General features: G+C 38.6%; 1 protein-coding gene across 4 annotated transcripts in view; it reads right to left on the minus strand.

The window, feature by feature from the left end:
• Positions 1–24,932, minus strand: part of XYLB (xylulokinase) — an 84,888-nt gene that overhangs the window by 53,993 nt on the left and 5,963 nt on the right. For all 4 annotated transcript variants that reach the window (XM_075492333.1, XM_075492334.1, XM_075492332.1 and 1 more), the window contains 11 exons: positions 24,166–24,252; positions 22,817–22,945; positions 20,774–20,839; positions 18,309–18,381; positions 12,905–13,023; positions 11,621–11,702; positions 10,551–10,591; positions 10,021–10,136; positions 7,499–7,614; positions 4,982–5,055; positions 3,491–3,587 (listed from right to left, as the gene is read on the minus strand). In XM_075492333.1, coding sequence (XP_075348448.1) covers positions 3,491–3,587; positions 4,982–5,055; positions 7,499–7,614; positions 10,021–10,136; positions 10,551–10,591; positions 11,621–11,702; positions 12,905–13,023; positions 18,309–18,381; positions 20,774–20,839; positions 22,817–22,945; positions 24,166–24,252 — 1,000 coding nt within the window. The remainder of the gene's footprint in view (positions 1–3,490; positions 3,588–4,981; positions 5,056–7,498; positions 7,615–10,020; positions 10,137–10,550; positions 10,592–11,620; positions 11,703–12,904; positions 13,024–18,308; positions 18,382–20,773; positions 20,840–22,816; positions 22,946–24,165; positions 24,253–24,932) is intronic.

Here is a 24,932-nt window from a genome sequence, read left to right on the forward strand (position 1 = left end):
TCTATTGACTACATGTGTGATCATGACCAGAACCCCTACCTGTGTGCTGTTTTCCTTCAGCATACATAACATACATCATGGCAATATTTACTTCACCCGTCAGTGGGCAGGGGTAGATTTTGGCTCCCAAGAATAATCAGTTTTGTGGGTCTTCACCAGGACAGCTTCACTAGGTCCAAGCAAGGACTATTGCAACGTTCCGCAGTCAGTGTCAATATGAATTTTAGGATTGCTTGGTCAGGAATAGAAGCAACTCTGAAGTGATCATCAAGATTATTAAAGTATATACTGACAGATCAGTCTGAACCACTGACAGGTTTATAGCTGCTGTGATCACCTGTGTCACTGAGCTGCACACACTGTCATTTCTCTACGAAGTTGCCATGGGCTTGACTTCAGAGAGTCCTCAAACCACACAGCAAGCATGTCTGTATGACTAGCCTCTGAACTCCAGTTGTGAGTTTAGCTTTCAAAAGAGGGTGGCTGCAAGCAGAAAAAGGAAGTGACAAAACAGAAGGTGTTTATGATACAATCAAAATCCCGGAAAATAAAGGCAGAACAGCAAACCTTCACCTTATCTACATGAATCTCTGAATCAGAGGATGTAAACAACAGGGACAGACCAAACTTCACTTGTTTGCTTCTAGATCACAACGCTCTATCCACCCCTTAAGCACATAAGCAAAACAGGATACAGGGTGTTACTGAATGATTTCCCCTGAAATCTGATTGAGAAAGATTAGAGCAATTAGAACAGAGTGACACACACTTTTAAAACCCTTAAATCACGATTAATGTAAGGTTTAACTTTTCTCCTAAGGATCATCTGGTGACTCTGTGCCATTTTCAAAACAAGGCTAACACACACATCCCAGCCTCAAAGAAAAAAATCATGAGACAGAATCCCCTGCCCTCTACTGGCAAATGAGCCGCACTGCAACCTGCGCACATGCAGGCAAGCACAAACAGCACCTGAAGAGCTCTTTTAAGGGTTTTTTTTAAACTATTATTTGCAATTTATATAAGATCTATAATGTACCAGACTCATCAAACCGGGAACAAAACCTCACATATAAAACACTCTTTCAGCATCATTGCACTTCTTCCTGCGCTAGCTAGATCCAGGATTCAAAATACTGCTCCTAGCAAGATAATATATTCATTAACTGAAAGTACATTCTAAGGGATTATCTAATGTTTGTCATGTTCACCGTGCATAACCAAGAACTCTATATGACAGATTTTTATTTATTTATTTTTACAAAATTCTCTTCCATGTACGCTGCTGCTTTTCAGACTACAGTCATCCAAACTGCATTTGGCCCAAGAATAGAGAGGCAGGTTCATGACTCTGCCAAAACGATTTTCCAGCACCTTGCTGCCAGAGCTAGGGAAATTCTTAGCCAGGTTTCTGACTTATTTGCACCACTGAGATGGCACCACACAAACCTCAGGACACCATAGCAAAGCATTTGTTATGACCAACCATGTCACTTCCATTTCTTTTACAGATCAATTTAATAGGTGTCATCATGTAACTTGCTGGATATTGAGAGCAATTATTACCGTATCCTCCCATTGGTGTAAACAACAACAACAAAAGCCAAGATTTACACTGTTGTGATTATATTTCTGAATTTAAATCAGCCTGATTCCTCAAAAAATCAAAGTAAATTCCCCATGTAGACAAGGCCTAAAAGGAATTGAATAAACACAAGGGTCCCGACCGTGTATTTCATCCAAAAGATAAATAAGCTTTTAGATCATATTAAAAACAAAAAAGCAGCCTGAAAAACAGCTATTAATAAGAGAAAGTCTAGAAATACCAGAGTAATTCCCACAATGCTTCATCCGTACCCTGAAACACATTCAGAACACACCCTGTTTTCAGAGATGTCACACAACAAATGCAGATGTAAGCCTGCCATCACTACACAAATAACAGAATATGACATTTAAATAATACCACTAAGGAAAAGTGGGAGATGCATACAGCCTACACTACGTACAGCAGTTCTTTCTTAAAGCAATTCATGTGTTAGTTACCAAATAGCTAAAAGACCCTTGGGATGCAACAAAACAAAAGCATACAAGGTTCCAAGGAATCTACAGGAACACAATGCAAATCACACCCATCTCCTTTTTACTGTAGACGTCTACAGCATTTAAAAAAAAAAAAAAAGTTTTTAAAGCTTATTAAACCACATACTAAAACTAGTTAGGTTTTTGGCTGTCCTACTTAGCCTAAATGTACTTACAAATAATTTCTACCTGTTTGTTTCTGTGTCAGAGTTGTCTGATATCTTAAATAGTTCTTTTCGCGCTTTGGTGTTTGTCTAACCCCTGACATTTACACACTGCAAAAGTATCCTCTTCAGCCATGAGCTTTCTAGGCTATTTAAGCCAAGCTTTTGGTGCAGCAGAATCTAAGAATGAAGGATATACAGGTATTTTAAACACAATCTATGTGGATCTCTGCCTGTCTCTATAAATAACCTCCCCAAATAAATATGGTTTCAAGTACATAAGAAAATATATAACAGGAAAACCTTTACAGCATAAATTTATGAGGTGGTGTTGCCAAGCCTTGTGATTTGTTCCAGTATCTCTGTATTTTCTCAACTTTCAGCTCCTGCAGTTCTCTCTTAAAAAGAAAAAAAAAAAAAATCTATCCTTCATGATTATGGATAAAAGCCTGGAGGTAGGAGTCAAGCAATGGCTTGTAAAGGAGGAGGTCTGCATTGGCTTGTAAAGAAGGAGGTCAGGACATAGATAAAAATAATATGATTTTTAAAAATAAAACATTGGTTGAAAACCTTCACGATGAGTTAATTCAGTATTTTTTAAGATGCCACTGACTGATACACTGACAGAAAATGCCAATAAAACATCTTACCAACTCGCCTGTATTCTTTTTGTAGAATTGCACAGCTAGTAACAATCTGATCCCGCTTGTATAGGTAAAATACTGGCTGATTTTGTTGTTCTAATGTGCTAAAAACTATTCATACTATGCATTCTAGGGAGCAGGATCTCTTGCTTTCTAAATCACAAGACAGGGAAAGGGCTTCAGCTTTATTAAAAGAAAACTGAGGTAAAGAGGTAAGTGACCAGCTTATGGCAGATCCAGGAACTGAACATAGATTTCAGATTTTCTGTGCTTTAGGTAGAAGGCTGGTGGTCTTTCCACTTAACAAGCTGTCGAAGCCCAAACACTTATTTAAAAATTGACAATGCAGCTCGGTAACAATGAAACAGCAAGAATACTTGAAAAAGAAGTCATCTTAAAGTTAAAACATTGGTCCTTCTGAAGTTAATATCTGTAAAAACTTGCCCTCAACACACCGTCAAAAATTTTTCCAGGAGGCTAATTTAGAATTCATACCAGTTTCTGTATCTGTCAGGCAGGACAAGAATCACAATACTGACATTACTATCTTTGTGTTTGATCTCTAGTGCCATTAGTTCTGCACCTTTTCGTCATACTTACTGACTTTATATCCCAGCTTTTCAGCATGAATCCTCTTGGCCATGAACTGCCCTTCAATCAACGCTCGTATTTCCACCTCCTTTGGAAAGTCTGAAACCTGTATCAAAGAGGGAATGCATTAAGTTAACAAACACCTTACACAGTATACAATGCCAAGCTGGATACTGGTTAAAAACAAGACAGATTTATAGTTGATTATCCACTTTCAACTAGGCCCAGTTCTTCATGCATACACACAAGATGGACCTAAAGACTCATGACAGAGAACGCAACCCATAACCTCGGTGCTGTTGGCAAATCATCAAACCTGAAATCAATGCACGATGGGAAGAGGTTCTAGTGCAAGTTGTAAACTCTTCTCTATACATTTCTCAGCACCAAAGGCTGCTTAAGAATCAATATCCCAAAAATAAAAAATTAAAGCAAGTACATAAAATTCAGATGCATTAGGCAATGTCACAAAAGTTTAAATCTATTTCTGTCTGCACAAAAGTGAAACCATGTAATCTTTTCATTAATTTATTTAGTTGCTATATATAACATTTTTCTGTCCTTTCGTCAACCAGAATATGAGAAAGGCAACAGAAGTAGGAAAATACTGAACTACAAACAAATGCAAAGAATCTTTCAGAAACAGTTGAGTTTTTCCATGCACTACAGTAAGTGCCTACAACTTGTATAACAGCTAGAAGTGATTAAGCATTCATTTAAACAGCAAGCATTTAAGAGACTGGCGCTACACTGCAAACACAAGATAGTATCAATCTCTGTTCACCTAGGTGAGGTCTAATCGACTGGGAGTCATGATTGATCAAAGACATCTGTTGTGTTTCAGTACCACCCAGTAAGCCAGACATTTAAACAACATCCATTCCTCAAAAGAAAAAGAAAAAAAGAAAAAAGATACAAAGAACTTTTTTTTCCATAACATAATTTCTATTTTAATTCCAATTGGACTTGAGCCTCTGTTTACTTACATACCACTATGTAGCTTGTAGGTTACTCCAAGATATGCAGGACAGCAAAATGAGGTCTTTACTTTATATACTTTATATACACATTCAGTGCAAGACAGAAGACAAAATACTACAGCCCAAAGTTTCAACACATCCTTATCGGTGTGTCTGAAACTTAGAAGATGGGGACTAAGTCATGTAAGTGTACTAAGCTCTCAATAAGCTTAAAGTTAATCCTGTTTCAAAAACAGTGTTGGTTTCAGTAAATCCACATTTTTCCAGTAAAGGAAATATTTCCTCAAAAAAATACCATATAAGTTCTAGTTCAGACTTTGCACTGTAGATACTCTCAAGCTACAGACCGAATACTTCCTTATGAAAATCATCCCAGGGACTTGCATCAATAAATGAAACTTGAAAGCAAGTATCTCAGACAAAAAAAAAAAAAAAAAAAAAAAAAAAAAGATAACGGCAAAGATTTCAAGCCTTGACAGTACTCCTTCAAGGTTTGAGACGTTAACTAGATTATTACTACCTTTTGGTTGTCCCTGTTGAATCTGTGAATCCCAACTGCTTCAGGAGTAATTTCCATCACATCAAAGTAGAAACCTGCATCAAGGAACATTAAAGAGTGTCATGTTTGCTCCTAGCCCACAGCTGGAATCTTATTTCAGCACACAACTAAAATGATAATAAATGTTTATCACGTATTTTAAAAGACATTTGAGTCACCACACAGCCTGCCTCTTAACTAATTTCAGTCCACACATTTATCGAATCTATCTACTTTCAGTTTACAAAAATGTGGATCTTAAGCATGTCTGGCTCTAGGCATCCAAACGATATAATAAACAAGCCTACAAAAGAGCACACATCCACCAGCACACACACACACATACAAGTAACACAGATAATATAGAACACATCTTAAGAAATAGTTTCAGTAGGTCATATGCGAGGGTGAAAGAAAAAAAAATGGTAAGTTTGTAAGAGTACAGGAATATGGGAACACTTCATGCACTGGATCAGATTTCATGAGCTTATTAGGGGACATCAGATATTTTAAGTCATGAAGCAGGCTGGCCTCCGAATAGTTTTGATGAGATCTGAAGAAATGCAGTAATGCTTTGTAGACAGCTGGAGAAAAAGTGTGAAAAAGATTTCTTTTGTGTTGATGGCAAGAAGGGTTGGTCACAAAAGATATTCAAGAAAGGAGACAAAAAAAGAGAAAATTAGGACAGAAAAACTGAACAGAATAGCTAAGAAACTAAGGAGAGTTTCTAAGGTTCAGATCTTTGGAACAAGAGTATGCTGTCCTAGCAGCTCTATGAATATTAGCCAAAACCCAAAAATAGTACTGTGCTTTAGCACACAGTCTTTTTGGTTAAACATTCTGAAAACCTGCCAGTAAGCAACACTGTGGGTTACAGATCTGCAGGCCCTACCAGCGAATGTATATCCCAAAATTTCCTTTCTGACCCTGCTGCCACCTTGAATCTGTCAGATGAGGTCTTCAAGTAAACTTGTTTTATTAGCCTTCTCTGTACCTCCCAGATGCAACAGGACCCTCATCTGTTCACCACTCCCCTTTCCCTATTTGTTACCCCTGTTCCCCTCATTCTCCCGACCTTACTCTAGCAGCTGCCTCTGCCCACCTCCAAACCTCCGCAGCCTCCAGGGGCATCTTCTCACACAGCAGGGAATGCAGGAACAAGTGATAAAAGGGAGGGTGCCTCATCAGTTACTTCTTTGCTCTGCTTCCCTCAGGAACACAGATTACCATTACCGTATTTTTACATGTATACTATATCTTCAAGTAACCCAGAGGTTATCTGAGCATGCAGGTTATTGAGGATGACTTTCATGAAACACCCATTTTTGTAGGGGACTGAGATATCCAGGTGAATATGCCATAACACAAATTCTAAAACTTTAAGGTGGTGTCCTGATAAATCCCTGAAATCAGTTAAAATATTTTCATCAGCTTCCAATGTTTTTAATACTGCCTAAAGTGGCTGACTTCTGGGTCTTGGAATAACTTCTTCCCATTTCTGAAACACCTGAATTGATTTGTCTCCTAGTGAAAAGGGATTCCTGGTCATTTTAATACCCCACAGAGGCTGAATTTGACAGACAACATAACAGAGTTTCTAAAAATGAAATCAGTGCTAACCTCACAGTGTCAAGAAACTGTATCTTAAATTCACTTTCCTAAGGAATGAAATCTTCTATAGCTTAAATATCTACATTAAAAAACTTTGCTACCTACAGGTTTTTTATATCAATTTTAATCATATCAATTCAGATCTAGTATGATTGCAATGATTTCAAACCCAACTCTGTAATGGTTAATTCTTCATCTTGATTACACATATGCTCACCTTTGAATAACTTATTTCAGAGCTATATACTACACCAGTGAAATGTTAAACTGCAGGAAAGAAAATAACTTAAAGCTTCAAATACATGAGCTTATTAATATTTTTAAACTACTTCCATCATCATTTTGTTTGATTTCATTCATTTAGCGTAACATGGGAAAAACAAGGATGAAATGACACTGTGACAGATATTGGGGAAAATGCAGGAAATCCTGGCAGCATTTGATATTACTGCTTTGTTCATATGCACTGAACAAGATCCTAGAGTAATGTTTAGAGATCAAAATCATTGAAAATGGAGAAAGAAATAGTACAGAGCTACTCAATCCACTTGGTTTGAGTCTTCAGCAAAAAGAAACAAAATTTAATGAAAGCCTCCTTCAGAAATCACTAGTTTTAAACATTCTACAGCTAAGATGCTACTAACCCTCTCAATGACCAAAAGAGCTCCACAAATATAATTTTCTTATTTAGTGAATATTGAAGAAAAATACTATCATGACACTTAGCTTGCCAACAGAGCATTTCTAAGTACACATTAGGAATTTCCCTTGCTCTAGTTAACGGAATTCTTGGCCTTTATCATGACCCAAGTAAAAAGTAGGTACAAATCCCACAAAACCATGGGTCTAAGCAAACACTGGAACTCCCAGCCCTGCTAAGGCTCATACCCAAGTTTCCATTGTTTCCAGCCACAGTAGATGATAAGGCTTTGGAGAATTCATCCCAGGAGCCTGAAGCACAGTCATCTCTGATCCTCTCTCTCATCAGAGAGCCGTTCTTAAAACTGAAACACACAAACATACCATATGTATTTTCCAAAATATTTGGCTATAGATTTTTAAAGCCATTTGTTGTTTTACTCAATACTGGAGTTTATTGTATCAGCTGAATACAGCTGGGCAAGCTAAAAGATACAATCATTTCTTCATTATGGAAAGAGTTGGAGAGGGAGAAAACTTAGATAAGAGAGAAAATAAATATTACAGGGCATGTTGAGGAACACAGTGCAGAGATGCTGGTATATATCTCTCCAAAGAGTCAGCTTAGGCCCACTCTGGCAGGCCATGCCAGACCCAGGTTATCTCTGAACTGCTAAGACACCTCCTCAGAGCTCCATGAACAGGAGTTGCAGCCCACTGCCTGACTTACTATGGTCTCCTGGAGCTCAAAGCACTGGAGAACACATGGTACGCACTGATGGAGCAGCAGCAGGAGCTCTGATCATGCTAGCCCTGGGGCAAGTCCTGTGGGGCTGCATTTCTGCACTGTGCCAGCACTCCAGTAAAGGGCTTCACCGAATCTGGTTGCACCCAGCAGCCAAGATGAATACCTAGTTTCAGACTATCTGCAGATGAACCTAGTAACTGCTTTAGAGAGAAATGTTCTGTGCTGTGGGTGCAGAGGTACCTTTACTATGCGTTGTCAGAAGGACTCTGACACAGGGCTAAAAAGATCACTCTGAGGTGACTCTGCAAGGAGGAGCAAGACTGTTTCTACATTGCATTTATGATTTCAGGACCATGGAGCCAGTATGGAGCCACCTTGGGTCCAACAAGACTTATGAGGTCTAGCTCTGTGCCAGGATCTGGCAAAGGAAAGCACCACAGCTGCATCTGCAGGGTTCTGGTCCATAGCTAGTAAACCATGCTGTAAAATATGCATCTGTTCAGTGTTTATGGTCTTTGCACCCTTTATGCAGTCACCTCCTTTGCTTCCTCTGTGAATATAACACTCCTGCAAAATACTGCAGCGTTGGACTCAGACCCAGAGGAAAGCAGTTGGAATACACTCCAGCACGGAGTTATCAGAGCAACTCAAGCAGGAAAGGCACAGAAATATCCAGAAAGAGGGCAAGGAAATTACTGAACTTGCTCAGTAGCAGCAGCTGAAGTTACTTGAGTTTTCTGTACAAAAACTCTGCCTGGTAGCTCAGGCACTCTTTTTCTACTAACCCAGGTAAGTCCCCTATTAACTCCATTATTTTATTGAAAAAGGGGAATTGCTGCAAAAGGGGCAGTGTCAGGGCAGAAATGGCTAGGCAGAGGGAACAGGAACTCCTTATATCTGCACGGCTACAGAAATATCTTGTGTTCTGAAAAGCAGGTTTGGCCTTCTGCACATGTTAAGCCACAGTAAAAGAATGGCAGTATAACAGTTATTCAGAAAAATGCCTCTGCATCTCCTTTCCTATTACAAACAGGTTGTTTATATAGCTCTTTTACATAGCAAAAGTGGAAAAATATTGGGTAAAAGAGAAACTTGAATGCAAAACTTCAAAAAACAACCAACTGCTGGGAAATCATACTATGAAACCCAGTAACTTGCACTTGACATCACGCTTCTGAACTCAACTTCATGAGCACTGTTCACACTGTCATCTACAGCATCCTATTACTGTACAGATAAGACTTGACATTACAGTTAAAGGGCAGATTTGAGCTTTGCTGAAGCTTTGAGTTACAAGCACCTACAATCCAGGGGATTTAGACACAAAATTTATCTGCATATTACTTGTAAATATTTGCCTAAGCACTATGACCTGTTTTGGAAGTTTTTGCCCTGAATACAGTGACTCAGTGAGGGAAAACATAGCTTCAGGCCATCTTTCCACCTACTTGCCTGGCGAGGGGCCAAACAATTCCCAAATCACAGTGGCCAAAAGCTACCATGAAGATCATTCTCTCAGCTGGGTTTCTTGAGATCTCAGTATTTTCCACATGCACAGCCTAATACGTCCCTGAACAGCACTGATTATACTCCTCCATGAAAAGGGAATCTTCATCTGCCCCATTATGTCCCCTCTGGACCACTAGAAGAGCACAGAAGTTATACAGCCTGGTCAAGCTTCTGACATTTCAGGTTATTATATTTCAGAAGATTGTTATTCCTGTACATTAAATGCATTACCTTAGATTCATAGTGAACTGGCTCTATGTATATGTAAAAATAATTTCAGCTTTTTATTGCCATGAGAATTTATCCTCCACAACTCTGCAATTTCACTTACTCAAATTAAACAATAGGAACATTATAACATTGATGCAAATGTTTCAGCAGTAGATTGCCATATACCGTACAGAATGCTGAATGTTCTATTCATTATCATTTTGCAAAAGAAATAAAAAACACTAACACAGAGGAAGAAATATATGTTATTGATCCCAGACGTACAAAAAATAAATGATATTACCATAAAAGTGCCATATATGTTTGAGAATCAACAGGATTGCAGAGGATATGACCTTCTAAGGCAGGAGTTGGTTCTTGGATCCACAGAAACAATGTGTCACTTGTGCCAAGGCTAATCTGGAGGGGAAAAAAAAAAATAATTGAAGCGTTATCACAATGTGCATGGAAAGCAATACAGAAATTAAATTAAAACCATTTGTTATTACCACTAATTGTTTTTAAATTACACATTAAGTCAATTGGATTTCTGTTGAAGCTAGCTCTGACTTAGGTTGTCACGCCACTGAAATACATACTAGATGGAGACTTAAGTTTTAACGTCTGGAGTACTAGTTAAAAATAGTCACAAGAGTTAACTTAAAATATTTCAGGCAGCTTAGAGATTGACAGAAATAAAACAAGCATAAATCCAATAAGCAGAAAATCAACACTAGCAGATAAATTTAACTGATAACCTACAGCTATTTTACATTTCATGTATTTCATTTATTCGGGGATATAGACAGTTTTCAGGAGTATGTTTTGACTTACTGCAATATCTCCTTCTTGAAGTCTCATGCCTGCCAATGATGCTGAAAGCAGAGTCAGAATACCAGGTAAGAAGTTACTCATTTGACTCAATTATAGCATGCTGCATGAGACATCATAATACATTGCATTCACCATCTCTAAGTACAATATAAATGGCGAATATGCTCATGATGGCCTTGGCCTATACACTGTAAAAGATGGGCAAAGCATTTGGGTGAGGGAGTGATTTTTAACAGAATCGAAATGCTCAAGACAAAAGACTACGGAACTGCATGATTCTCTAATGTTTTATGCATTCAGGTTTTAAATACAGTGGACTCTTACTTAACAGCACACTTTAAAGGAGAAACACTCCCACTTACATCAGACTACTCACATATTTATTGGACTAAGCTGGATTTGAATCTGTAGAAGAAAAAGTGGACTTTTGGGAAATGCAGTTTAACCATCTCCCAGAACATGAATGTAAAATATACCATGATGAAGCCTCCTCCACCTTGATTCAAACCTGCATATGCTAATGTAATACAGATAACCGTTGTGTTTTCACAGTCTTGAGAAACAGACAACTTTTCTCTACACTGAAACAGTCTCCAGGATTCCAAAAACTGACCCTAAGTTAACACCTTCCCTTATACTGAGCTCTATCAGTCTGACAAAAGGACAGCTCTAATTCTCTAGAGAAAGCCTATGAGGTCCATCTCCACCTTTTTGCTTGAAAAGATACAACAGCAATTTTTTAATTCATATTTTCTAAGTTAAAATGTTAGCAGTTCATAGTAAGAATAGTTTCTTAGGGGCAGGCAAACCAAAATTGAAGTTATCAAGAAGCAAATGAAGTCACATCTATTACTAGGCAAAAGAGAATTCATTTGTCATACCCAGTTTATCCAAGATGTCTATACCTCAGAAGAACCAGTGATGGAAGGCTGTTGGAAAAAGGTATTAATGCTGATAAACATGATATTCTTTCACTGTATAGGGAGCATCTGAGAATCTATGAGATTGATTTAGAATTTTACTACATACATAATCATATTCACAGAATCTTACACATTTAATCATCTCACCTGGATTGTCTCCTGTAAATGCTACTATTTTACAGTCTGGGCTAAACCCATAACGCTGACTATAATATGGAGAAATGGGCCCCTAAGGAAAGAAAGGAAGAGAGAGGGGAAAAAAGCTCAAAAAAAGGAAAGTAATCTTGCAATGTGTGACACAATGTGTTGTAACATAGAACTGAAAAACCCCAAAGCAGCTGTAATAATCATTTCTGTGTATTTAAGGTATGAATGAATACTTTAAAGATTTTGAACCCCATTTTTTTGTTGTTGAGAACCTCACAGAAAAACCCTTAGATTAGATTTTGAAATAGGTTAAGTAAACAGTAGCATTTTAGCTTTGGGTCTCTCTCCAGTTATTCACATCAAGTAACATAAACACATCCATCTATTTTGCACACATGCATGAATATTAATACATAGAAATTAGAAATTCAATGCAAACATAAGAGAAAACACAACATTAATATACATCACAACATCAAATGCTGGAATATGACCCCTATTATTTTAAGGGTCAAGAACTGTATTCTTTTAAGCCACATTTGATAGCCATAGAGAAAAAAATAGGAGAAGAAAACTATCCATAAAAAATACAAGGACATCTATAAGGATTTTTTAATATGTTCCTCTCCATTACAGAAGATCAGCACTGAATTCAGATGGATCAGGTGATGGGTATCTACACTCTCTTACATGTGCATCAGCTAAACCAATAGCTCTTTTTGTGCTGGGTAGTAAGACTAAATTCATTTACTCTAAGAGATATGCGGCTTGATTTGATTTCACCATTATGCTACATGAACTGAGGAGCTTTAAATATCCCAAATTATTCACAAAGATTACCTCATTAACACTACAAACAGTTTAAAACAAGGTCCCTGTCAAGAAATGCAAATGTTGGGCTCTGTTTCTGCAGTAATAAATACTGTGCACAGTTCTGCAGTGACCAGGTGTTTGTGGGCATCAGAGGGACCCCAAAGATTCTTATCACTGGAGCATCTACCAAAACTCTTCTCATCGTAGTCCAGGGAATGCAAGAATCCAAGGTGATCAATGATGAAAGCTATGACAGACACCAGCTACCAGTCAGTTTTCAAAGATGTCTGTTTCTGCTCTGGTGTATTCATTCACAAGACACCTGGAAATATTAAATCAAGCAGTGTAGCTCTGAGGATAACTGTGCACGCACGCTTGTGCGCGCACACGAATACACTCCAAGAAAGTACTATTAGCAGAACTCTCAGCACAAAGCTCTGTTACTTACAACTCTTCTAGACAGGCACATACCAGGACTGAATGGGATGGTACAGGGCATCCTAGTTTCTCCTCTAATCCAGGTGCACAAGCATCAAGGCAGGACACTGACCATACCTTTTCCCAAATCTGCAGCAAGTTCATACCAGAACCTACAAGACAGATCAAAACAGAGAGTACTGTATCAATTCCACCTCATTACAGGCAACAGAAAATTTACATTCAAAGAGAATGGTTACAGCTCTTCTAAGTATAAAGGACATCAATGATTCAGCCTCTGAATAGCTTTCACCTGTAAAGGTAGCAGAAAAGGCTTCTCTGATGCACAATGCACTAGACAATTCAGTTATTCCCAAATTAAGACCAGAAGGAAGAACACGGATGCCTCTCCATCAACTCCTCCCCAAATCTTCCACTTTAGACAAAGACTTCAGCAATGTCACTTGAAGGTGTGTTGTGCTCACCTGAGACTTAGCAATGAAAAAATTCCCCCCTGGGAGGTATGGCTTTACACTACTCCTACCTTTGAGTAGAGTACCATATAAGTATCTAAATCCATGCTGACTAATGTTCCTCCATACCAATGTTTCCTCCTCCAGAGAGACAAAATAAAGGCTTAGAAGTCCAGAAAAAAAGCAAGAGGTCAAACTTTCAAATGCAGCCTTTAATTTTGAGGCTAGTTTGGAGAGTCTAGCTTTGAATACCAAAGTCATGATTTTCAGAAACGTGGAACAGCCCAACGGAAATCATACTGAGCACTCCACATCCCTTGCTTATGTTTCTAAGAAGCCTTTAATTGCACATTTCATTAAACTTGAAAATCTGTATGCGTTTCTAGTTAGTACTGTTCAGGGACATATTAGTCTTATTCTAGTTTAACGTTTTCATTTCAAAGGCTGTTTAGCCCACAACTTATTTATCTCAGAAACACAGCCACATTCTCAGCTGAGCACAAAGGAAAACCTGAAATTTACTCAAATTCCATAAATCTTTATGCTTTTTAAAACACAAAGACAGTGAAGCTGACCTGACTTGCAGTGTCTATGGAATAAGACTATGCTTGCAATGCTGGGACACAGAGGAAGGGAAGGGATGCAACCCACATCTCAGCCAGCACATCACAAGGCTCTAGCAGCACTCTTATTCTGAAGAAGGGCACACGCCTGCCACACACTCTACACGCATACACTACTGCTGGTTACGCACGCACAAATGAGCCCACCCTATCAATTCCCAGCAGCATTTTTCACATAGGCTTAATAATTAATTTAATAACATTTATAAATGAAGTCTCTATTTGTGCAGTCCAATCCTAAATCACCATCAGCAAGGTTTGGACCTAGTGCTTCCCACAGTGTTATAAACAGAAAGTGTTGCACCCTCCAGCTGAGACACTGGAATAACCCAATCCAAACAGATATTTGGATTGTACTTAATAACATATACAATAGAATTAAATATATTAAATGTAATCAATCCCATTTCCAGTGAATTAAACACACTTAACAAATTATGCACTGGTTTATTTGGCCTATGATGCAACAGCAGGAATTTGATGGAGCACAAAGTGCAACACGGCCCCCACAGGCAAAAGGTGCATTTCCCTTTTCTGCTGTCAAAATCGCTACCACCCACAGAAAAGGAAAGATGGCAAGGTTTACTCCAGCTTCTCTCGGTTCTCTACGTGAGACCACTCTTAAATCTAGCCATCCACCCCTTCCAGGGGTAAGCTGAGTCCTTCCAGGGTAAACCGAGCCCAGCATCACCATCTGCACTTCCCAGAGGCAAAGGGTGTGAGCAGCCTCGTGTCCCAAGCTCTCAGGCATAACAAGGCTTTCTATGAGGAAATATGTAGATCTATAAATTTTCCTGGAAAAGTCCCTAACTTAAAAGGCCAAGAACTTCTTTGCTAAAGTAAATTAACCAGTGAGCAACAGAAACGTTAAATACATAGGAATTTTACCAGAAAAATGTTAGTTGTTGTTTTCTGTGGTTTTCTGAAAAAAATCATCTCCCCCCCCCCCCCCCAAGCCTAGAGGAACTTTTAACCAGTATCCTCCAATGCAATTTTGCAAGACCTAAGGACAGCCTCCAATCTTTTCTGCATAAAACAGGAAAAACACTAACCTGTATAACTGAAAAGGTCTAAGTTTGTATTATATAGAAACAACACTTCAGTTTATTGACTGGTAGATATAGTTGCACAAAGACTTCAATATGCCCTGAGAAAAGGAGGAGCTAATTTACCTCACCCTCAGAAACTCATTTAGAAGATGTGAAACAACTATTTTACAAGAACTATTAATCTGTTGGCCTGGATTCATCCTATCTAACTGTGGGCACTTCCATGAGAATCTCTAGTCAGTGGAAAATAAAAACCAGAGCTGAACGGTCCCTGGAACTGCTTCTCTTTCTCCTTTGATTATATGGGGAGTGATGCACAGTGAGTTCCTAACTCAAGCACCTCTGGTCAAGATCTGCACTGCGAAGTTTAGCATATCAAATAAGTAATAGTCTGAGAACTAAGGGAAAAAAAAAAAAACAAACAAAAAACAAAGGCAGCGCTTTGCTTTACCACTCCAAACGGATACCCCACCAGCAATGAAGGTCAATAGCCAAGGCCATGGTCTAGTAAGGACTGAGGAAAGTGTCAATATGTGGATGAATAGGATTCAGTATTTCACTGCAAGCATCACTGACTTTTAACATAAAATGACCAGGAGCACAATCAGGACTTGCTAATATTTATATACATACACATATACAAAAGTATTAAAAAATAAAAAAAATTCATTACAAAGACCAAATGATGCAGACTAACTGGTTTTATTAATCAACAAACTAAAGATCAATATTTGCATACATTAATAAACAGTTAAGTGCATGTGTATTACAGCACTCTGGATTGCCTTTTCAAGTGAGCAAAAATCATAAGCAGTGTAACTCTGCTGACACCACACAAGCTACATTACGAGTAAATTCAGCCCACCACGGTCCCTTTTGAAAAGGCTTCAGTTCAAAGCACCCTTGTTTGATAGAACAACAAAAAAACAAGTATGCTAAGCTATGATTTGCCTAAGGCACTTAGAAAAGCATTTCAAAAGATAAAGCTTTGCTAGGTCAAGAGCTGAACAGCTGTTCTTTAAGGTGTCTTCTAAAAGAAACAATGCCTCAAGTGTTCAAGTTGTTTAGGTCCCAAATGTATCTTACTTTTAACATCTGCACAATATAAATTAAAATCATTCTTCATTCCACCAGAATGTAATTTTTTTTTTTTTTTAAATCAATCACCCAGGGTGCTCAGCCATTCACAAGGCGTGATTTGAACCTTACGGGATTGGACCTTTAGAAAGTAAAAAAAAAAAAAAAATCCTGAAACTGAATAGCACATTTCCTACAATAACCTGCAAATGTAAAGAGATAAGTTATTGTGCAGAGCTAAACAATTTGACAGGGCTTTTTAAAGACGATATGACCTGAAGTTAAACCTACAGAAATGAAGAATAGGTCTATTATCTGAACATTATTTTGAGAGATGCATTTTAAACTACAATACACAGGTGCAATGTAAAAGATCAAGTGAATTGCAAGGAATCGTAAATGACAAGGAAACAAGTTTTTCAGCTGGATCCAAATAACTACTGCATACATTATAATTCTATTTTATTACTGGAATTAGAATTCTCTCTCATTATGTTAGCAAAAGAAAAGAATGAACAAGACAAAATATAGCTTACAATGCCGAAAAGTCTTTTGTCTTGTAAAGAGAACTATAACATCCTGCTTAGTTCTCTTATCTTTTTTTCACACAAAGATTTAATAATCTTACATGCTCTGAACAGTAGATAACATTTATTCAAGTTCCGTAAATATCTAGAGGTGTAACAGAACAGGCTCTCCTAGAGCTGTTTGTTTGAAAAATGCAATACATTTTCTAAGAAAATTTTCCAGTGAAGCAAATTTTCATTTTCTTTAGTTTAAAACATTTTAGTTTTCAAACAAACACAGAAATTTTCATGTTCTGAAGCTGAAGAGGCACAGATTTCCCTCACTTGCTTCCAAGAAAAGGCAGAGGTAACATTACCAAAAAAAAAAAAAAAAACCCAAATCAAAATTTTTTTTACTGCTTATATTTTTAAATATTTGAATCAAAATTAACACTTAACTCTCATTGAAAAATAAAAAATCAACATATTTCTTTATCAGAAAAAGTACCTTGAAGATCTCACCATCTCTCTTTGAAATGCAGTACATGGAGCTAGTTCTGCGGGTTGTTGGGTAGCTGAAGTGCTCAGTATTTGGGCCTACTGAGGAGCAAAGTGCAAACTTCCAGAGTTATTGTTGCCAATAATACACAAAAAAATAAAATTTAGCTGTGAAAATACATGGCTAACAGAACAGGACCAGAAGATAGATGTAATAATCTCACAACTGCTGCAAAATAAGCATGGATTGTCTTGCAATTTTTAAGGTCTCAAGTATAACTGGGAGATCTGATATTGAATAAGTTGTCCATTAGCTAAAATTGAGATGTCATACTTTCTCCTATGAGCTTTGACGGAACAACGAAGGAGAAAAAATGAGTTGGTCTTAACACATGGGTGTCAGCTATGGCTCTATAATGCAAAATTTCCTTAGAGAGCCTTGTTATCTAACCTTTCAGCTCTGAAATATATCTTCTCTTAGTTTCAGAGCAGGAATCAAAAATGCTATTTAGAAATAACAGCACAGCTCCCAGGAAAATGGTTTCCTTTGTAATTGCCATTTAAAATTGCCATTTAAAAGCTGGATAACTGAGATAACACACAACAGAAATGGGAGACACTAGCCTTGTCACTTTTTTGTCTTTGTTATGATGAATAGAGAGATATGGAAGGTTAAGGGTTTTTTTAACTGAGTTTAGGATTTTTTTGCTTGGTTTATGCTTTTTTCTCTGGTTCATTTTGAAAAGATATTTCTGTTACAGATCCATACTCCAGTTAGATGGAGGGACAAATAATCACAATATACATCTTGTTCACATCCTGTGCAATTCGGAGCTAAACCAGCAAAACCATAGAACAAATATCAGAACTATGAAGTCTAGCTTAAAAATCCACAACTTTTTCATGCTTTTAAATAGATATTTCGGCATTCCTTTATACATCATAAAGTAATGAAAAAAGGTACAATTTCATTTAAGAATATTTTCTGTGGATCCATTTTATGGAAATGGGAATCATAGTATCATGGGGATAAATAAGCACAGCTTGACAGCACTATCAAGAGTAGCAACAAATTGAAAGGAGTAACTTAGCTTAAAATCTAATATACTTGTCATTAAAGTTTAAAGACTGAAAACAAATAGCAGAGACCTTGCCCCCTTTTATTTAAGGTGGGGATGGAAAGGAAAATTTCCTTGTTGAACTGTTACTATGAGAAAAGCCCACACACTTACCATCACTGTAATCGATGGGTGCGTAAGCTCCTAGGAAAAGGGAAGCTGCAAAACTACTAACCAAAGAGATTCTCTGAAAGAAAAAGTGCGAGATAGTGAGTCCCATCAGTATTCACTTCAAAGAAAGTAAATAATTAAGTAATTGCAAGCAGCAAATGTTAATAGATGCTTAATGTTGGGCACAGAAAGAACACAAAAATAGACCTAGAAGGATTATTCAGTTCTATCTTACAGCCTAAGTAATACTGCAGATATCAAGCTAAAAGTAACCGCATAATAAAAGCTGTTAATAGCTTTGCATTCTGAAACATGCAAAATACATCTAGTATGATTAGCATACTCCATGTTATCATTAATTAATTCACAACTTCGGTGTATCACAGAACGTCATTTCAAGGAAAAACACTTACTAAGAGAAAAAAAAAACCAACAAACAAAAACAAACCACCTGTATGTTGACAACAGGGGAAATGCCCAGAAACCATGCACTGAGCAACCCAGAGCACAGGTCTGTAAGGTTTTTAGCAGCTCTGGCAAGGCTCTGCTAGCACCTTTACATGAACGCTTACCTTCCTCCCAGCTGAGACGCCAGACCTCCCAGGAATTGCTCCCAGGAGCTGGTAATAATCAACTCTGAACTGAACCACTACCTGCAGCTCTGCCTCAGGGTATATTCCAAAAATGCCTTAAATCCAGCTGTAGGGTTTCTAAATACTGGCCCAAAAATGCCCTGGCCACATGACACAACACACTGATCCAACACGAACTTGCTTCCACTTCAAATCTGCTATACAAACTATCAAGTTAACCGGCTACTGCCAAGCTTTCTGCAGGATCAAGTATTATCTGTTCCCAAGAAGCTGGCATAAAAGCTGACAGATTCCTTATTGTGTGCTCTGACTAATTCAGAAGAAATAAGATTGTCACCCAATAACTAATCAGAATCAAATCTCTACTGGTGAAGTGAGCCAGCAGTGACAGGTTTTTTATTAATGATCACAAAACCACTGCTTCACACAGCATTCAAAGACGGACTATAGCCAGAGCTCTAAGAGGTGGTTATAATGGCCAGGAAACTTAATGATGCACTTGCTCTTCATGCGTCTCTCCCCAAGAATATATCACATTGTGCTTAGATAACGAATGCCTACCTTCTGTGGTGCCCCAACAGGCACTAGCTGCCTGAAATGGAAGGAAAAGGATGAAGTTAAACTGTGAATCAGCCAGTTTAGCAAGCTGACCTAGAGAAGGAAAAACATCCACCTTCCATGTCATTGAGACTGCTGAGCTGCTAAGTACTTCCTGAGGGTTCCCAAGAGCAACTCTGACATAGAGATATTTTGTGCTTGAACATATCTTGCATATCCTTTACTGCTAAAACGTGCCATCAATGCAACCAGCCGTCAGAGTCTGAGCTTGGTCTGACTAGTTCTCAGTTCCACAGACCTACTTTCCCTCCACTAATGCATCTGTCTCCAAATTTAGCCTTAAGCTTATGATCAGACTGTATTAGTGTTCTGTTTCACCCCATCGCTTACTAGCATACAGGTTATAGAACATGTACTTAGAAAGAAAAAATGGAAAAAAAAAGAAGCATTGTCCCACAAAATACAGACTCAACTTTGCAACTCACTTCTCCATGAAGTTCCCAAGGGGTCTAATTTTAAAAGCCACAAAAAAATTATTATCAATATTATCAAGAACTGCAGTAATACAAAAACACACAGAGCCTGACTTCACTGGTCTGGATGTTTGGCATATTCTAATCATAGGACAGGAGCTCTTCCCTCATTTACATCATATTTGCATGGAGTTTTCACTTTGCTTCAAACCATGGCATTTCAGTCACAGCTAGATGCAGACTCAACAAACTGAAACAATAATGGAATTGCAAGCTGATTTCTGAAAACTAAAAATCAGAAGGAAACCAACTACACAATGCAATTCATTTGTAATAATAGAATCAAAGTAGCTCCTCAAGAGAAAAACTATGAAAAAAGTCTAGAATCGATTGCGGGCTTTTTCCTACACACATCCACATGGATGCCAGCTATGTATGGCAGAGCAATCCCGTTTCCGCATGCAAATGGCCAGTTCTGAGTGTGAACATTTCAACTGCATGCTTAATTACCCACTTGTGTTCAAACTGCTGTACTTACTATTTATTACGACCCAAATTAAAGTCTGGTTTTTAAAACTTCTTCCACAAAGGTGAGATCCAATGGAGCCCACTGTGTTAAATATAACATTCAAGACAGAACTGATACCCAATTTTTGTCTGCCCAATGACTATTAATTTAACAAAACCAAAAATAAAATAAAATAATCAAATTTACGATTTTAATCTTAAAACCAAACACAAGAATCAAAATACTCCTTAGCAAAAAAGTCTGACATCCCCACAAAATTAATTTTAAAAGATTTTCAACTATGTTTTCCAATAAGTGTATTGAAGTTGAGCCAACCTCAGTTTGCATGTAGACCTCAGGATTCTGGCTGTAAATCTTTGCTATCTGGTTTCCTGTAAAACGCTGAGAAAGAAATACAAATGCTTAGAAACACAAACCCTAAATGGAGTCAATAATCATTAACTCTGTGTAATGAGTTCAGTACATTGCACTTTGGATATTTAATTTGCCTGATGCATGATGAAAGTCAGGGCACAACAGGCAATCTGCACTAAACAGGCTATAACACATCGTCTCATTATGAGAATTTTGCTCACCTTTTGAAAAACAAGCAATGTGAAAAAGCATTACTATCCATAATTTACATTTCAGAAATGACAGTTCAATGGAATGAATCACATTTATTCTGTGCACAGGAACCAGGACAATTCAAATGCTGCCTTCAAATCCTTGAAAAGGTTTAGGCTACCCAACCTATGCACCTCTCTGAGGCAGGTGAATTGGGAGCAAAGCAGGAAGTTTCATACTCAAAGAAGCAAATCCAGCACAGGCTAATAATAGCTGTAAGAATAATTATTTTTCATCCATGTATTGCATCAAATAACAAAAAACTTCTAACACTGAAACCTTACTCTTTAGCAAATTAAAAATAAACTGTTAGTGGTATGCAAAGTCTGATTTCAACACTGGCCATAAACCTCACATGATGATTCAAAAATAGAATCAGCAATTTGGGAGGTTAGAGCCTTATTCTGTTGCCAACAGTAGGAGTAGCCAGGTGCTGAGATGCCTGGAGGGAAGCCCTGCTCCCACTCCACTCCATAACTCATTGTCACAGTTAAGAGGGAGGGAAGTGCCAGGAAGAGGAGACAAGTGAGAGAGTGCTGTCCAACAGCATCCAGAACTTCTGAAACTCACTTCTCTTAGATCAATAGCTGCTTGTTAGCCTTCAGGGAACATTAAAAGGCCAATATTTGAATTGCAGACACAACCTAGAGCAGTGACCCACAAACAGGGGGGTCATAACCCCAAGTAAACTTGTTACAGAAACTGGATTGGCATCCCAATGGAAATGTGGCTGCACAGGAGCTCCCAGGGGAGAACCAGGCCCCGAGACTGTAAGCATGGCTACCAAACACTGTATTTCAGAAACAGTGGCCAAATGCAACAGCTCACCCCAGCTGCTTCCTGCAGCAAAATTTCCAGTGTTTGCCTAATTTCATTTTAAAATTTCACAGAATTGCATAGGTTGGAAAAGACCTTTAAGATCATCAAGTCCAACCATTAACCAAACACTAGCAAGACCACCACTACACCATGTCCCTAAGCACCTCATCTACACAGCTTTTAGATACCTCCAGGGATGGCGACTCAACCACTTCCCTGGGCAGCCTGTTCCAAGGCTTGATAACCCTTTCAGTGAAGAAAAATTTCCTAATATCCAATCTAAACATCCCCTGGCGCAACTTGAGCCCATTTCCTCTCGTCCTATGGCTTGTTACCTGGGAGAAGAGACCAACACCCACCTCTCTACAACCTCCTTTCAGGTAGTTGTAGATAGCGATAAGGTCTCCCCTCAGCCTCCTTTTCTCCAGGCTAAACAACCCCAGTTCCCTCAGCCGCTCCCCATCAGCCTTGTGCTCCAGACCCTTCACCAGCTTCGTTGCCCTTCTCTGGACGCACTCCAGCACCTCAATGTCTCTCTTGTAGTGAGGGGCCCAAAACTGAACACAGCATTCGAGGTGCGGCCTCACCAGTGCCAAGTACAGGGGGCCGATCACTTCCCTAGTCCTGCTGGCCACACAATATCTGATACAAGCCAGGATGCCATTGGCCTTCTTGGCCACCTGGGCACACTGCTGGCTCATATTCAGGCGGCTGTCAACCAAGACTCCCAGGTCCTTCTCTGCTGGGCAGTTTTCCAGCCACTCTTCCACATCTTCCTTTGTGAGACTACTGCAAAGCACAGTATCATTGGAGTTTCTTCAAAAACTCTCTCTTTCACAGTTAATGGCTGATCATTATCTGCTGCCGTACCACTGTAATGGCAGAATTGTTTCTATCACAAGACTCTGCCGAGTCTTACCATCCATTCCTTACCTCATAGGCTCGAGAACCAGTGATACTTGCTAGGTGCTGTGCTCCGCCCACAGCTTTCTCCAGAGCACTGCACTGGGAAGCTGTGCTAGAATCCATCCAGATGGGGCTGTTACTGACAGAAAAACAAGCCTGCAATGAACAATATCCTTTATTAGTACGTCTGATCTCTAAGAAGTCCCTGCTAGAGTAACAGCAATACAGTAGACCTACCTATCAGCTCACAGTTCAGTTCTCTGACATGCCTTTTGTTCTCCTCTCAATAATTACAGGAAAGCGGATATTGGGCAGCATGTTGGTCAGTGGTGAAAAGTTTAACCCAAACTTCACACTGGAGGGAAGCAACAGGCTTTTTCTGCTGTTTCCACAAACTGCAGTACAATGTGTATTTCGCATACCCTACAGCACTATGTCTAAGTACACTCCTTTGGTAGCCAAAGCCCCAGGCTCTTTTATGCAAGTTTAGCCCCACTTTTCAGAACTCCTCTCTAAACAATCAGATTCTCTTTCCACAGCTCTACTAACAGATTCCTCTTTAACAACTGGCATAACCATTCGGAAATGCAACTGAGGCTTAACACATCACCAGAGAGCATTTTAATTCTACTTCCATGAGTTTTGCACAGATGAGATATTTCCAAAATTAATCATTTAACAAATCAGTTACACAAATGTCTCTCTCTCAACATACAACTGTCCTTTCTGATCTTGAAGTAAGGAAGGTAAGAGTCTTCAAGAGGAAAGCTGATTCCTCCCAACTTTTCTTTTTAAATAAAAGTTTGTCAAGTCTATGTTCAAAACTTACCAACCACACACAGACGAGCACACACAAAATGTTGAGGTTCAACAATGTACTTGTTAGGAGTTTGTGTCCACATAGCTTTACAATTCCATCCTTTCAGAGGTTAAGTGTAAACTGGTCTTTTTTTTTTTTTTTTTTAATATTTTCTAATGAAATTGCAAGCACTGGAAGGAAACTCAGGTGCAATAGTATTTTTCACCACAATTTTTTGTTAATACAAATATATTAAAAAAATGTAAAATATTTACAGGTTGTTTACAAAAATATACGTTTTGTGAAAGAATAAACAGGGTGTTACTCTGACACAGAAAGATTCTGGGATGCCCACTGGCACCTGTAAGCTTTTAAAGCAGTATATACTGTCACTCAGGACACAAGGAAACGTCAAAAGCCCTGGAACTGAAGGAGTAACCAGCACATTTCACTTTATGCTGCAGGAGCATGCAACTCAGCCAAACAAGAGGAAAGGTTTGCAAGGAGAAAAGCAACGTGTAAGGATCAGAAAAAGGACAGTGTAGCTCACCCTTCAGAGCTCTTTTATGCATGTTACCTTTAGTGACTGATGTAAAGGCAGTTCGGATGATGCATTCTTTAAAATTTGGATGCTTCCTTTTTTCCAGTACACACTCCCATGTTGCTGTAGAAAGTACAGAAACAGAAGTTGGAAATGCCCTCCCAATCCGCGAAGTTCATATCCTGATCTGAATTTCAAACTCTAAGGGACAGAGAACTCTCTCCAAATTAGGACCAAAAAATGCACCTTTTCAAATCAAATGCCTCATTAAAAGACTCTTTAAGATTGAGCAAAGCATATATTAAACCAGAAAATGTAGGAGTCAAGAAAAAATGATGATTTTGAACTATAGCAACTTCTAGTGAGAACTATTATTATACAGCTAATGGCATTAGATACTTCTTTGAGGGCTCTCTGAGCTCTAGCCAGGGTTCCACAGTAAAGACTGTTAGTTCTGTGCTATTTCAGCACAGCCCCCAGATTCTTCAGTTACATGCCTGCCCCAGTCACCACTAACAGACTGGATAATATTGAGAAGGTTATTTAAGCTCCATCTCTCAGGCGGCTGCCTCAAGCCAGGCATCTCTAGTTACACACCTGTGGGACACCCTAGGCAAACTGCAAAGCACCATCCACTGACCCGCTAATAGTTCTGATGACACCAAGTGCACACAGAACCCCCTGGGCACAGAGTACTTGACCACAGTGTCATCCAGATTGTATTTCATGTCTCTCTGCCATTTCTGTAGACAATCGAGACAAAGTTTGTCCCTTCTTTGGGACAAACACTGGTACATCAGTGC

The sequence above is a fragment of the Mycteria americana genome, chromosome 2 (assembly GCF_035582795.1).
Source record: "Mycteria americana isolate JAX WOST 10 ecotype Jacksonville Zoo and Gardens chromosome 2, USCA_MyAme_1.0, whole genome shotgun sequence".
NCBI classification, from domain to species: Eukaryota; Metazoa; Chordata; class Aves; order Ciconiiformes; family Ciconiidae; genus Mycteria; species Mycteria americana.